Source organism: Mercurialis annua, linkage group LG3 (genome assembly GCF_937616625.2).
Source record: "Mercurialis annua linkage group LG3, ddMerAnnu1.2, whole genome shotgun sequence".
NCBI lineage: Eukaryota > Viridiplantae > Streptophyta > Magnoliopsida > Malpighiales > Euphorbiaceae > Mercurialis > Mercurialis annua.
The window spans coordinates 2500236-2515145 of record NC_065572.1 but is presented as its reverse complement, the minus strand read 5'-3'; the positions used below and the strand labels follow the sequence as shown (position 1 = coordinate 2515145).

Genomic DNA, 14910 nt, shown 5'->3' with positions numbered 1-14910 from the left:
TATTCAAAAATTAAGGTATATAGTTTCATAGTTGCTGATACTAAAGAATTACTGTTCGCTAGGAAAAAAAACCATTATTAATCAAAGTAATGTCATATAAATTACGGACAGAGGGGGTATGTTTGAATCTCCGATATACATTCTGGTGTCTGAAATTGCTAAAATTAAAAATTAGTGTTGTAATTATAGAACACATACACACTAAAGTTTGCAATTTTATTTGTAATTAATCACTTGAACTACAATGCCATATAAATGAATGAATACATGAGTGTTCTAACTGTTGAATTGTATATTAGCGTGATATTGTAACAATATGAAGCCAATAAACCAAAATAGCTTTCATTTTTTGATATACAACCTGTTAATGACAGTTTATACTCATACTGTAACAGTAAACAAATAAAGCTTCAAAACCACAGCCAGTGCCAGCTGCAATAGAAAGATGCCAGCCACAATCAAAACCCAACTTTCACCTGCAGACTTAATATGAGTTCGGAGATTCAGCGCCACGAAGGTTGCTGACATAAACCCTGCCACACCTGCGATTACCCATCTGAAAATTTCCAGAGGCACAATCGAGAGACACTGCAAGCAAAAACATGATAATAGGTTAATTCCATAGCCTTAGTTTGACACCGGAAAACAAAAATGTAGGAGTATTTTTAGACAAGTACGACTAACTACAGACGTCTGACATAATGATCAGTAATATATCATGATCTTCGGCCTATAATAGTTTTAATTTTTTTATCAATATGCTCATTCTTCAAAAATTTAAGACAATTGTTTCAACTCTAAACATTGGCATATGACTACGTGAATCTATCGGATAATACATATCAGTTGAGAATTAACAGAGCTCCATAGTCAGAGAGATGCGATCTAAATTCAAATTATATGTTAATGAAGCAGATGATGTCAGATCAGCACTTCTACATAAGGCAATTTTAACAAAAAGCTTTTGCAAAATTTTCTAGCTTAAGCCTATATTCCTTCCAAATTGTTCTTTTAACTAGTTTATATTGTAAAATATAGAAATCTCCTTAAGGTTGTTGCTGGAAAACAAAGTTTCCAAATTATGTTCTTTTTTATTTACTTAAAGACTTGGCTGTGTTTTTGTCAAATAAAATACAAACTGAAAAATAACAGATCTGAGAAAATAGAACAACTCACCAGTGCTGGAATAAAGACAAACAGGGAGTAGCCATAAAGACAAAATAACTGCGCAAGGCCTGATGGTGCTGAGAAATACTTGAGGATTACATACAATCCAAGAGGAATAACGGTGACATAGCCATAGAACACACCAGCAGACCACGTCACCAGATTTATGTCATATTCCCATTTCTTATGCTGCAATTTGTGAGCTATATACGTCACAAAAGTACCGATTGCAGCTGCTACAAAAATTAGGGTAGTACATATCCAAAATGGTCCATACCTGCACGGGTAGTGCAATTATGCCTCAAAATGAATCGATGATAAATTTAAACCATTAGAAAGTCTTTAATTCAACAAGCAGTTCAAGAAGGCCATAATATCTTTTTATTCCTGAGCACATTTGACAAGCAACTTCTTAATGAATTTCACCTAGGCATGCCAAACAATAGTGTTCAATCACACAACCAGCAGTTGAGCGGCTGATAAAAGCATGATAACAAGTTCAATACTATATTCAGTGTTGCAAATTCCAATTCAATATTATTTAAAAATCCTCATATATGTTTTTGCATCAAGATCAAGACAGAAATTATAGGGGAAGATCATATCTTATTTTTACTCTTCAATATGTCATCTTGTCCAAGCATCAATGAACAATTTTACATGGACGTATATAATTATCAATAATAATAAGCCGATAAATCCAATGTTAGCACATAGCAACTAAACATCAAACAAAAAATGAGTCAGGAAGATCTAACTTACAAATCTGGGTTAGCAGTCGTTTTCTCTGTAAAGGTTCCTCTGAATGGAAAAAGAGAATCTTTAATTCTTTCTATAACATCTGAAGTGTCAACATCAAAGTATGGTTTATATGCAGCAACTGTGAATGTCCGAAACCAACCACCTTGCTGGGGTTCATCAGAACCAGAACTAGGTTTTGAAAATGTATCTGCACCAGTAAGAGTTTGACCATTACATTGACATAAGGTTCATATGCATCCGTCGGATAGAACTAGTTAACTCAGGCTCCCCATAAAGAAGTGAAATTAGCACGAATTTTTTTTAACTTGTGTTATTTTTTTAAACGAAGCTGTGTTAGCAAATGTAAGGAAACTATTGTCAAGCTTTTCACCAGGCCAACAAAGAAATAATGAGCAACACAAAATCCAATCCCCATTAAATATGAGCATCATCACTATCCTAGCTTTAATTTCACTTACTTCCTCTGGATATACTACCAAAACAAAACCCCAATCTGCCAACTCAATAGTGCCATTTCTCTTATTTTTTAGTGGTCTTGTAAGATCAGCTAAATAGAGAATTAATCGATGTTTGATGATGTCAAATCACTACCACTGCTAGTTGCTCTCATTATCTATTCCACGGAATGGACATCTTCTACATCGACAATGAGTCGATTCAATATGTATCAGTATGTGTTTATGAAATCCATTTAAGCTAAAGAAAAGACCCAGAAAATACAAGAATTTAAATGTTCCCTCAGTCCACAAATTGAAACTTTCAAAAGATCAACTTAAGCGTAATTGACACTCAAAATCGTCAGTAAACCTTATAGCAGACACAATTTTCCTAACACACAGACACAGCTATCTTTTCCAACTAGGAATGTAGTTAGCAGAACAAATCACCTAAATATATGTACATCCACTAGCTAATTGAAAACAAAACAAAATCAAACTTCAAAAAACGAAATAGTGATAACAAAAAAAGAAATTAATACCATCAGCGTCACGAGGCGGATAAGAACCGCCAGAGATTTTTCCTTGTGCACTGGATGGAGGAAATGTCTGAAGAGTTGAATCTGCCAAAAACAATTACGCATTCAAACCAAACACACTCATCCAACATCAATCAATAGAAAAACAAAATTAACACTGCATTTAACCACATTATCAACAAGAATAACAACACTCCTAAACAATCATAAATCCACTTCGAATCGTAGATTAAAATAAATTTCAATTACAGGTATGATATCCAATTATATGTAGTATAGTACCTGAAAATTTGACGGAAACGTGGCCTGGATCTGGAACAGCCTAATGAAACAAAAATTGAATATCAGATCTATCTCACTACAAATAAAAATTGAACATCAGAAGAAAATGAATACGTACAGCTACAGATCCGGAGACTTTTTGATTATCGAGGCTTGTGTAATTGCCACCGGACATCATCTTTCCGGTCAGGTTTTATCTTCTTTTTCGCAGCTTGTAGATTGATGGATCTGTCGAGCGGTGGTGCTGGTTAGCTTGCGCGTCCAATTTGGTTTGGTTATTAGTATATTTATCTTACATGCACCCGATAAGTCTGGGTTCGTAGGGGTCAGCATTTGGTTCGTTTGGGTCAAAACCAAACCGAAATTTATATGAGGGTCATTTTAATATATTTTCATAATTAAACCTCTTTAAAATAAATTTATTTATATCTATTTTTTATTTTTTCTATTTAATATCTGATATTAATTTTAAAATATTTGTATTGTTTACTTAATAGTTTATATCAATTATGTTATATTAATATCTAATATTTTTTACGGTTTCTTTGTATGCGCTCTCAAAAAACAAAAATATATAAAATTTGTATAAAGTATTACGGATTAAATTATCAAAGGTGACGTTATTGTCAGACCAACAATTGATAAGACAAAGCAATATTCCGTATTCAAATAAAAAAAATTAATATGTTCCTATTATTTTTTCTTATTAATAAAAGAGGATGTTTTCGTCAAAATAAATTTTATTGCTCTACTATTATTAATTGTTGTTTTGAAGATGTATAAGAGTGTTTCACAAACTCAACTTTTATTCCTTAATAATCAAAATTTATATTCTAAATTTTAAACCAAATCAATTATTGGTTTATTTAGCGAAATCGAGTAAGAAAGTCTTAAAACTCTATTCATTCAATTAATTAAATTTTAAAATTTTATAGTGAACTTAACTAAAATTTATTGGTAGTCAAACTTATTAATTTAAAATTTTAAAAAATCAGATTTAACTGAATTAAATCAATTTTGTTAGTTGTTCAATATGAAGCATATTCACAATTCACTATAAATGAAATGAAAAAGGACGAACTGATATTAAATATGAAATACATACTACAATCAATTAGTCTCTTCTTCACAGTCTAAGATATTCCCGCAATGCATTTTTATTTGATCACAAATTATATTATAGCTTAATCCTGAGGATAAATTTGTATCCTTTGCCAAGATCAGCTACATTTCAAATAATATACTTATTCAGGATTTAAATTTGGCTCTGAAAATATCGTCTATTTTTCTTGATATTCAAACAGAGCCAAACTATTTACAAACAACTAATTCGTATCACTCTTTTTTTATTCTGTTCGTCGGGATCAATAAATACCTTGTGACTGCCAGAATGACAACCCAAGTATTTCTGGAAATTTTCTCTTTGATCATCAGAAGCAATGCTGAGCTCAGTACCGTCTTCAAGATCTGAGCTTGTAGTCCCTTGAAGAATCCCAAAAGTCCTTCGCGCTTCCAGATCGCTTGCACAACTACGGGCACTGTTTTGATCGATTTTGGTTGAGTTTTTTTCTTACTCTCGTCGTCTTCGTCGTCAGCTGCTTGAATCATTACCTTACACCTGCATAGACGGGAGTTCTTAATTCATTTGCCTCTGTCGAGAACTTAAAATTGGTTTTTAAGGTTATGGATACCAACCTAATCGCTGGATATGTAATGACTGTAGCGATACTTTTTGAAACTGCACCTAAAACAAAAGCAGAGAAGGCAGACAGGGCTTTCGCAGACGAACTATTGTCTGATGCATTTTGTTTTCCCGCTAGATGTTTTTGTTTGAGCTGATCAAACACTGTATACTGCATTTTCAAACAACTACCCTACGTTTATTTCTTAATTTAACCTCAAAATGAAGATTTTGAACAAGAAGGCGAGTAAAATACCTACCTGGATTGCGGGATTAGAGGTAAGCAGAAGCGATATGCCAAGGCCATCAAACGCATCGCTCCACGTGCCTTCAGTCAATGTCTGCCATAGCCCTTTTGATTTGCCAAAGGCACTTGTCTGCATTCTTGAGGCAGCAGTATCTAGGGGCTACACCGTACATTTAAACACAAACACAATCTAATGTTAACTTTCACGCCTAATATTCATCCTAAAAATAAAAATTGGAGAACAGTAAGACGAGGACCCAGATTGCCACTAAAAAGGAAACTCAGGTAAAGGCAAGAGATTTTCAGAATAACGGTTAGTGTGATTCTATATTGATCATTGTTGCTGCTGTAAGGCAGAGCAATATGCCAAATCAGTGATTCAAAAAAATACAAAATCAGACATCACATTTCAACATCAAGCAATTTTATGTTCCACCTTCACATGATTAAAATAGGTTATATGCAGTAAATCTTCCAATTTACTTCTTTGCTTGTGTATCAACTAAGGAAAAACATTTGAGGACGTAAGATAGTACATTTATTAATTTGAAACCTTTGACTTGAAATGTTTTTTTTAGACAAGTAAAAATAATCTACTATATTGGATTTGAAGAAATGGAAACATCACAAGGAAATCATGGATATTAACTAACCTGAGTGGCAATGGCGGTGCAAGCGCCAGCAACAGCAGCAATAACCAAGTTTGCTTTTGTTCCAATCCTTTTGGAACCACTTTTTGTCAGATACAGTCTTTTAAAGTAGCTATACCCGTAGAAGTAGACAAACTGTGAAATGAAAGACTGCAAATTTTTTGTCCATAGGCCTTGGTATAGTGAAAATATCCGTCCGTTGGATATAGCTTCCAATAAAACATCAGAAAGGTGCCTATACGAGTCACAAAAGAGAATCAATATGCTATCTAACTAAAACCTTGTGCGGAGAAGCACGGCGGCTTAAAATCTATTCTAGAATCGACATTGCCCCAAAAGTTTAAGCTACAAGCAACCAAGGAGTTAAGAAGTTGTGGAAATAATGAATGATCCACACAATACTTAATAAGGTAAAAGGCCGCATAACAGGTAGACAGCATTTTTTATCCAACCATAAATTCACAAGAGAATTCAACTGAAATAAAAACAGAGATCGTGCAACCAAACATAAATAATTAAAACAAAGAAAGAAAGAAACTAAATAGTACACCGCCATAGCCACCTCAAAAAGATAAGGTATGGCTTATAATCAGTGTTAAAGTAATTTCAATAAAATTGATTCAGAATGTTCTAAAACGGGAAGTCATCTTCTGCGGAAATATTCAACCTCTACATGCACTTCAGTCTCTGAAACACTTTTTGCCAAAGAAGCATTTGATAGCAAAATAAATTCCGTCAATCTAAAAGCCGCCTAATGACAATTGATAACAGTTAATTATAATTAAAGCATTACAACTGAACTAAAACATCTATAATTCGGAAAGCAACATACAACAAGAACGGTCGCGCAGAATCATCATCATCAAGCATGCAATCTTAATCAATCTCATTAATTAGCAATGTCTCTCTAACGCAAAATGTGCATTTCATGTCTCAAATGCCGCAACTCTCAAATCACGATTGTTCGTTCCGAAGCCACATGATGCAAAATTGACCACCTTTTGCAAATAAATTTACACCAACATATAATATTAAATACTCCAAATTATGCATAAGAGACTAATTTTTAGTACATATATGGATCATCTCATGCTTTTATTTTAAACTAAACTATAAACTTTAACCCCTTAAAATAATTTCTAGCTTCACCACCCTGTTTCTACATGCTGCTTATGCTAATCAGTTTGTATCATTCTTTTTCACATGGCTAATCAGTGTAACAAAAAAAATTCTGATACAAAACACCATAATTTTAATATTTATCAACCCTGAAAACCAAATCGACAACATAAAATCAAAATCAACCCAATAAAATTCCTCACATGATCATGATCAAGAAACATAAATAACTCATACCCAGATCACAAACAAACCTGTATTTACGCTGACCATGAGCACGAACCTCGGCTTGGTATTTGGTTTTACAAGTATCAAGAGGGTATAAAATGGTAGTACTGAGTAAAGAACCAATGGCACCTGAGGTGGCCTCGGATAAAGATTCAAGATCAACACCCATGTCTTTAAAACTGCTTAAATTATGATCAAGATTACGCCCTTTTAACACAAATTTGAGATCAAGATCATTTAAAATTTGTTTGGGATGTGTCTATAATTAGAGAGATACAGATGGAAAACGGAAGGAAAAACAAGAAACGATAACTGGGTATGGGATATAAATTTATTGGGAGTTGAAAAAACGTGACGATTTCTCCGTCCAAATATGTAACGGTGATTTGACGGTGAGATCTGACGGTTTGTCGTAGAGTTGTAGTTTATTGCAGTCAAGGTCAAAGGTGGCTGAAATTCCAAAACCTGGTTAGCTATGTCTTCGGTCAGTGCCAAACCGAACTCATTCAATCCCGGTAACTTTATGTTGGGTGTAAACCCAGTTCATGGGCTGGATACCCGCCTAGCCATCCAGGCCCGTCTTTCTGGGGCGGATTTGAACATTGATTTTTGAGGAAATTACACCATTTACCAAAAAAAATGAAAATAATTACAAAACTACATGTTAAGTTTTTTTATTTACAAAAATATTAATAATATTTATAAAAGTACAAAAAAATAAAAAATAATATCAAACATACGGTGTATACTGTGGGTATAATGTCAGTATACTAAAAACTAACATTATATCAATATTATATAAAAATTATACCAACATTATACATACTGAGATTTTACTAATATTAAATAAAAATTTACCAAAATTACATCAAATCGTTTATTAAAAAATTAAATTAATAATATACTAAAATTATACCAACAGCATACTAAGAGGGTACACATCAAAATATACTAAAATTTTATTATTACATCAACATTACACCACATCACACACTATATATTAACCTAACAATATACTAAAATTATACCAACAATATACAAATTCTCTAGTTTATTACCAACTATAGTGAAAAATACATATAAAAAAATACACATGTTATCAACTAGAAAATATATATAAAAATTTATAATCGATATACCAAAAATATACTGAAATTATACCAATAATAAACCAATTTTTAAATTATCTGATTTATAGTTTTAATATTCCAAAATTATACCATAATTATACCAACATTATACAAATCGTACTTTTGTAATTAATTTTCATTTTTTGGTACTTTTGTAATTAATTTTAAATCAGTCGTATTTTTGTAAATAAAAAAAGTTTACGAATACTTTTGTAAATATTCTTAAAATTTTAGCTACTTTTGTCATCATCCCTTGCTTTTTTTCAAGCCCAAACTCTAAAACTGCCCCTTATTTTATGGACGGATTCGAACTTCCATTTCTAAACAATTATTTACATAACCCCGCATATTTAGCGAATATACAGCTCGAATAAATGACTAATTTTTTTTATCAATTATTAAAATGAAACCCCAATCCGAATAAGCTTGTGTTTGTTGGAGGAATAGGTACACGGCTTTAGACACATGTATTAGTTAGCAACTAGTTGTAACCCGCGCATTTGCGCGGAATCAACTTTATATATAATTTGAAGTATAATTAAATTTTTAAAAAGTAATGTAAATAAACTTTTAAATATAAAATTCATAATCTATGAACTAATAAAACCAAATAAATTAAAAGTTATTTGAATAATGCTAATAAGTAATTGTTTTAAAATAATAAATATCTACGATATTTATTTTTTTCGCATTTTATTTTTTAATTATTTCTTGTGCCGATATTTTTTCTTTGTTTTTGTAATGAGTTTCTTTTGTTTTCTTGCAATTTTGTATCTAGCCTGTCTTTTGCAATTAAATTTGGATATAGTATCATGATTTTTAATATTTTAAAATATTTATCACATCTTTTACGTGATCTAGTTTTTTTGCAACTGATAATAAAATTGATGTTTCTTTTTTTTATTATGGAATGCATGTTGTACTAGTACAGACGCAGAAGATGCATAGTGGTGTCCCTGTTTAGAATACTGTTTTAGATTACGAAGTCTTTTGTACTAATTTTCCTATTAATATATTTCAATAATAAAAAAAAGCATATTTATCACAAAAAAATAAGCTTAAATTCATTAAAAATCACCAACTTGTTTTTGATATTTAACACAAACTTTTAATTTTAACATAAAAATATATGAAGTATCTAATTTTTGCGTATAAAACCATGTTTGCATTTTCTTTAAAAAATAATATTGTTTTATGTCGAAAACGGTGCCGATGTTACTATTACAAAAATTTGATACGTTATATATTTTTACACTAAAATTAAAAGTTTGTGTTAAATACTAAAAATATGTGATAGTTCGTGATTTTTGGAACATGTAAACCCAAAAAATATACACATTATTGGCAATATACAAATCACAAAGCAATAAAAAAGAGAAAACTATTAAAAGAAAATGGTATTTATTTGAATATATGCTAAAGGAACATACAGAGATAACAAAAAAATAAAAAAAGAGTAATATTTATTAAAAAATAGTCATCTATACTATATATAAAAGCACGGATGGGGGGGGACAGGCACATTTACCTAATAACCCTTTTTAATTTATAGCTAACTGATCACTTAAATAAAGGTTTTATAGTAATTTATAATTCTTTTTAATTTATAATTCCTTTTAATTTATTATTAGAGTAGAGTCCTAATTAGAACACTTATTGTTTAATATGTTGCGGTGCAATTCTTTTACTAATTTATAGCATTAATTTATAATTAAAAATATATTATTATTGGAATAGAGTCCTAATTATAATACTATTATTTAATCTGTTATTGCAATGTGTTTATAGCTGTAGTGTAACTTGCTACGAAATATAATGGATACTAAACATGATTTTTATTAGATTTACATGAACAAATAGAGTATATAATAAAAGGTTTCTATTTTCATAGTCTTTTTAGGAAAAGGGACTGAAATTAATAAGTGAGCATTACATTGAAATTAATAAGTGAGTATATGTAATCATCTAGAATTATAATTGAGATAAACTACTAATAAATTCCAAATTAGCTACTATTTTAATAATTATTAATTAAATATGAATATAGTTTTTGACGAGTCATAATACGAGTCACGTGTGGAACACGTAAAACGACACTAGTAATACAAAAATACAAGAATTAAGAGGCATAATTAAACAATGGGGGTGTGCAACTGCCGCCACACATCATCCATGTCTTTCATTCATCCCGTCTTCACTCTTATTTTTCAATTCCAATTCCAATTCCAATTCGAATTCCTACATCTTCTATTGTAAAATTTATTTTCAATTTTATTGCTAAGAAAGTGTTTATTAGTGAGTAAAACACAATAAGTATAATTTTGTTGTTGTTTGTGAGAATTAGTAAAACATAATAAATATATTTTGTGAATTAATGGAATTGGCCGATGAAAATAAAATACAAACAGATAATATAAAAATGAAAAAATTAACTAAACTTACATACAGTCGACCCTCTGATAATTAATATACATAGTGGATTAGAAATTTATTAATTATTAGAATTATTAATTTATTGAATACTTTATAAGACGTAATATTTAAATTGGTCCCTAAAATTTTATTAATTATTAGAATTATTAATTTATTGAGTATTAATTATTAAAGGGTCTAGTGTATATACATAAGTCTTGCTGCAATTTGTTTTTTCACGAGTTCAAAGTTATAAGTAGTTTAAATCAAAAAATATAAAGAAACTAATTCCCAGTAAAATGAAATTATGTTTGGAATGACAATATTAATACTTTCGGTAGATATAATTTGTGATTAATCCGAATTGATTGATGAAAATAAAATACAAATAGATAATGAAAAAATGGAAAAAATAAATAAACTTACATATATACATAAGTCCTGCTGCAATTTTTTTGACACGAGTTTAAAGTTATAAGTAGTTTAAATCAAAAACTGTAAAGAAACTAATTCCTTGTAAAATGAAATTATGTTTGGAATGACAATATTAATACTTTCGGTAGAATAGTAAAAAGAGAAAGATAATTTAATTATAGTATAATTCTTTTAATTTGTAGTTTAAACATAGTATAAGTCTTTTAGTTTGAATTAATATTTTAAATGGAATTTTATTAACAAAATAATATTATTATAGGTTGTTTAAAGGAAGTGGGAACTAATGAGGAGTCTCCTTTGATCCTCTCTAATATATAAATATACAGATACTATATTAAAAGTATCATAAGATCATAATTACTTTTAATACTTTAAAAATATAAAAGTGAATGTAACCAACTTAATTTTAAAGAGTTAAAAATTGAATTCCCAAAATAAACCTAATTCTATATCTATACTATATATAAAAGTATATATAAAAGCACGGATAGAGGGGGGAGGGGAAGGGGAGACACGGACACATTTATGTTAATGTCCTTTTCATAAAATTTAATTTTTAATTAAAAATTATTAAAATAATCATTAAAATTATAGTACTAACTAAAATAAACTATTATGTTAAGATAAATTAGAGTACTAAACAAAATAAAGTACTATGTTGAGATAATTATACAGAGTACTAATTAAAATAGTCTACTTTGACTACTTAATGATTACTATTTTAATTATTTTTTAATTGTATAAAATTCTAAATAAGGTAAACTATAACTACTATTTTTTATTAAAATTTATCTATAATTATAAAATTTGAGTATCAATTAAATATTTTTAAACAATTAAAATAAGTGGTAATTTTCTGGAATACATGTTTTGGTAACTTATTTACAACTTTACTTGCCAAGTTTTGATTTATCTGTTCTGACTTTTTTTATTTACAAAATACCTTTTTTTTAAATTTCACAAATACCTTTTCGGTTTTCAATTTTAGTTTTCGGTTTTTTTGGTTCGGTCGACCGAACCGACCTATTGCACAACCCTATAATAATTTATTTTTTTTATAGATTTTTTTCCTGATTTTTTTTTATTTTTTTACAGTGTAACAATAGTGTATATATGGTGTTCTTATAGTGTAAGATTAGTGTATATATAGTGTATATACAGTGTATTTATAGTGTTTATAGTGTCGTTATGACATTTTGTAGTGTTTTATGGTCTAAACAATAAAACACTGCAAATACACCATAAACACTGCAAATACACCATAAACACTGTAAATGCACCATAAATATACTAAAAACGGCAGATATACACTATAAATACACCAAAAATACACTAAAACGTAAATATATTATAAAATTACTACAAATGCACCATAAAATCAATTTGTTCTTCACATAATCAGTAGGAATAAACAAATCTATGAATAAGATAAGACAAAATAAATAATTATATGAATAATAGAATAATTCTATAAACAAAAAATTATAGATCTATAGTAATTTATTTATAAAATGTTTAAATCATTATAAAAAATCTAAAAAATTACACAAATCTAAAAACGAGTCAAGAAATCCATATCGTGAACGGAAGAGACGAACGTGCAAACAAAAAAGACGAGAAAACGACGAAAAATCTATCGAAGTAGACGAACGGAAGCGCGACCGGAAAGACGAACGGAAAAGAAGAACGGAAAAGTAATCGGAGGAGACAAACTGAAAATCAAATGAAAAATAAAAAAAAAATAGAGAACTTTGAGAGATAGAAGAGAAAAGAGAGAGAGAAAAGCGGCTATATAAAAGTTTAACCTAAAATGAGATAAAACTTCTTACCGTTTGGATTGAGGGTTTTTAAAATCCATAGATTTTAACAAAATCGATGGATTCTAAATCAATGGAATTTAAATCCATAGATTTTAACAAAATCGATGGATTCTAAATCAATGGAATTTAAATCCATAGATTTTAAAATTCCATCGTTTGCATTGAAAATAAAATCAATGGTTTTTAACATTATTTATGGAAAAAAATAAATAGTATAACAATACATCATTCATAAAAAATGGTAGATTTAGACTTTCCCCACCTAGTAAGTAGGAAATCAAAACCCTAAAAAATGATGGATTGTAGAAAATGAGGGAATTTATAAATCCATGGATTCTATTAATTTTTTTTTGAGGCAAACGATGGATTTTGTCCAAATCCATTGATTGTTTTAAATTCATCGTTTAAAATCCATCAATCCAAACGGTGCCTTTATATAGTGGATATTTTTGGTAGATAAGTTAGAGAAATAGGTAGCGTAGGAAATAAGAGAAATATGGGCCAAAATGGTGTAAATACTTTGCTAAAAACAGGTATTTGGAAAATAATTTCTCAAAATAATCATCTAAAGTTTTTAATAAGATAAATATTTCAAATTAATTATTATTTTAAATTTTATTTAATAATTTGACGAGTCACATTATGAATCACGTGTGAAATATGTAAATCGACGCTAATCTATATAAAATTCGATTATAAATTTAAAATCTAACTGACTATTCACTCTTTATTTATATGTTCAATTTATTCTTACTTTTCACTATTCCTTTTATAGCCGATCAATATCTCAAGAAAACATGCATCTTTTGTAGTTATTGAACTTTCTGAAAGTGGTTCTTAATCAATTAACTTAAAAACCAAGAAGTTTCCTTTTGGCCACTAATGAAAGCTTGTTCATCCATTTTTTAACTAAAGTTTATTTCCTGGCTCTTCATCAAAACAAAAGAAAGAGTTGTGATTTTTTAATTACAATGAAAATTACAATAATTGAATATAAATTGTTTAGATAGAATTATAATAATTATAGCAATTTCAAAAGCAGATATAAATTAAAGGATTCTTCTGATAAATTATCAAACTCATAACTTTACAATGATCACAAAACCCAAATAAAAATTAATTTTTCCTTAATAATTAGAGAAAAAATAGTAAGGTTGGAACACAAAATCTGTGACTATCATTAGAGAAATTTTTAGATAGACTCAGTCCACTACGTCATTCGTGAACTAAACCTATCACATTGTAACACGTCACTAAAATAATGGCATCATCGTAATATCACTATTCAAAAGTGTAAATAAGTAATAAACAAAATTACGATTGTACCACTAGTTTAATGACGTGTCATAATGTGATATGCTAGTTCACAAATGACGTGGTAAACTGAGTCTACCTGAGAACCTCTCTTATTATTAATGTGCTAAAGAAATTTTTTTATATATACTCAGTCTACCATGTCATTTATAGACTAAGCCAATCAAATAATGACACATTATTAAAATGATGTCAATCTTGTAAATTTATTTGTTACTTATTTACACATTTGAATAGTAATATTACAAGATTGTCATCATTTTAATGACGTATCATAATGCGATAGACTTAATTTACAGATGACGTGGTGGATTGAGTCTACCTAAGAATTTCTCTATGCCACAACAACAAGACCTTAACAAAATGATATCTAATACTTATGCCGTCTAACCTATAACTTATTGGTAATAAAAATGAATTCAATTAAGCTTAATATGGATATTTCATACAAAACCTAAATGGACCAAAACAATTAACATTTCTGAATTCTTTAAACCATTATCACCATTTTATTTTGGATGTTTTTGCAATAAAATCAGCAAATATAAAAATATTAAAAAACGTCAACGTTTCATGATATTCATAAGAACAAGTCTAGACATGGCGATAATCTAATTTATTTTTCAAAAAGAAAAAGAGGAGTAATAAGAAAAAAATAAAAGAATTACTACTTTTTTCGCAATAATT

General features: G+C 29.1%; 2 protein-coding genes across 2 annotated transcripts; both read right to left on the bottom strand.

Annotated features, from left to right (window-relative positions):
- Positions 1-195: 195 nt before the first annotated feature.
- LOC126675450 (uncharacterized) lies at positions 196-3470 on the bottom strand. Its single transcript, XM_050370091.2, has 6 exons — positions 3306-3470; positions 3188-3227; positions 2909-2989; positions 1930-2116; positions 1177-1444; positions 196-588 (listed from the first exon to the last, which is right to left on the bottom strand). The coding sequence occupies exons 1-6, from the start codon at positions 3363-3365 to the stop codon at positions 382-384; spliced, it is 843 nt and encodes a 280-aa protein (XP_050226048.1). The 5' UTR covers positions 3366-3470; the 3' UTR covers positions 196-381.
- Positions 3471-4248: 778 nt separating this feature from the next.
- LOC126675496 (peroxisomal adenine nucleotide carrier 1) lies at positions 4249-7589 on the bottom strand. The gene is made up of 5 exons (XM_050370141.2): positions 7139-7589; positions 5769-6000; positions 5129-5275; positions 4883-5040; positions 4249-4805 (listed from the first exon to the last, which is right to left on the bottom strand). Exons 1-5 carry the CDS (start codon positions 7279-7281, stop codon positions 4523-4525), a joined length of 963 nt encoding a protein of 320 aa, XP_050226098.1. The 5' UTR covers positions 7282-7589; the 3' UTR covers positions 4249-4522.
- Positions 7590-14910: the final 7321 nt, after the last annotated feature.

Coding starts and splice junctions, on each gene's coding strand:
- LOC126675450 (XM_050370091.2), bottom strand. CDS start 3,365: ATGATGTCCGGTGGCAATTACACAAGCCTCGATAATCAAAAAGTCTCC. Junction 1,445..1,929: donor ACGACTGCTAACCCAGATTT/GTAAGTTAGATC, acceptor CTACCCGTGCAG/GTATGGACCATTTTGGATAT. Junction 589..1,176: donor TTGTCTTTATTCCAGCACTG/GTGAGTTGTTCT, acceptor TTTTGCTTGCAG/TGTCTCTCGATTGTGCCTCT.
- LOC126675496 (XM_050370141.2), bottom strand. CDS start 7,281: ATGGGTGTTGATCTTGAATCTTTATCCGAGGCCACCTCAGGTGCCATT. Junction 5,276..5,768: donor GCACCGCCATTGCCACTCAG/GTTAGTTAATAT, acceptor TGTACGGTGTAG/CCCCTAGATACTGCTGCCTC. Junction 4,806..4,882: donor ATTACATATCCAGCGATTAG/GTTGGTATCCAT, acceptor CCGTCTATGCAG/GTGTAAGGTAATGATTCAAG.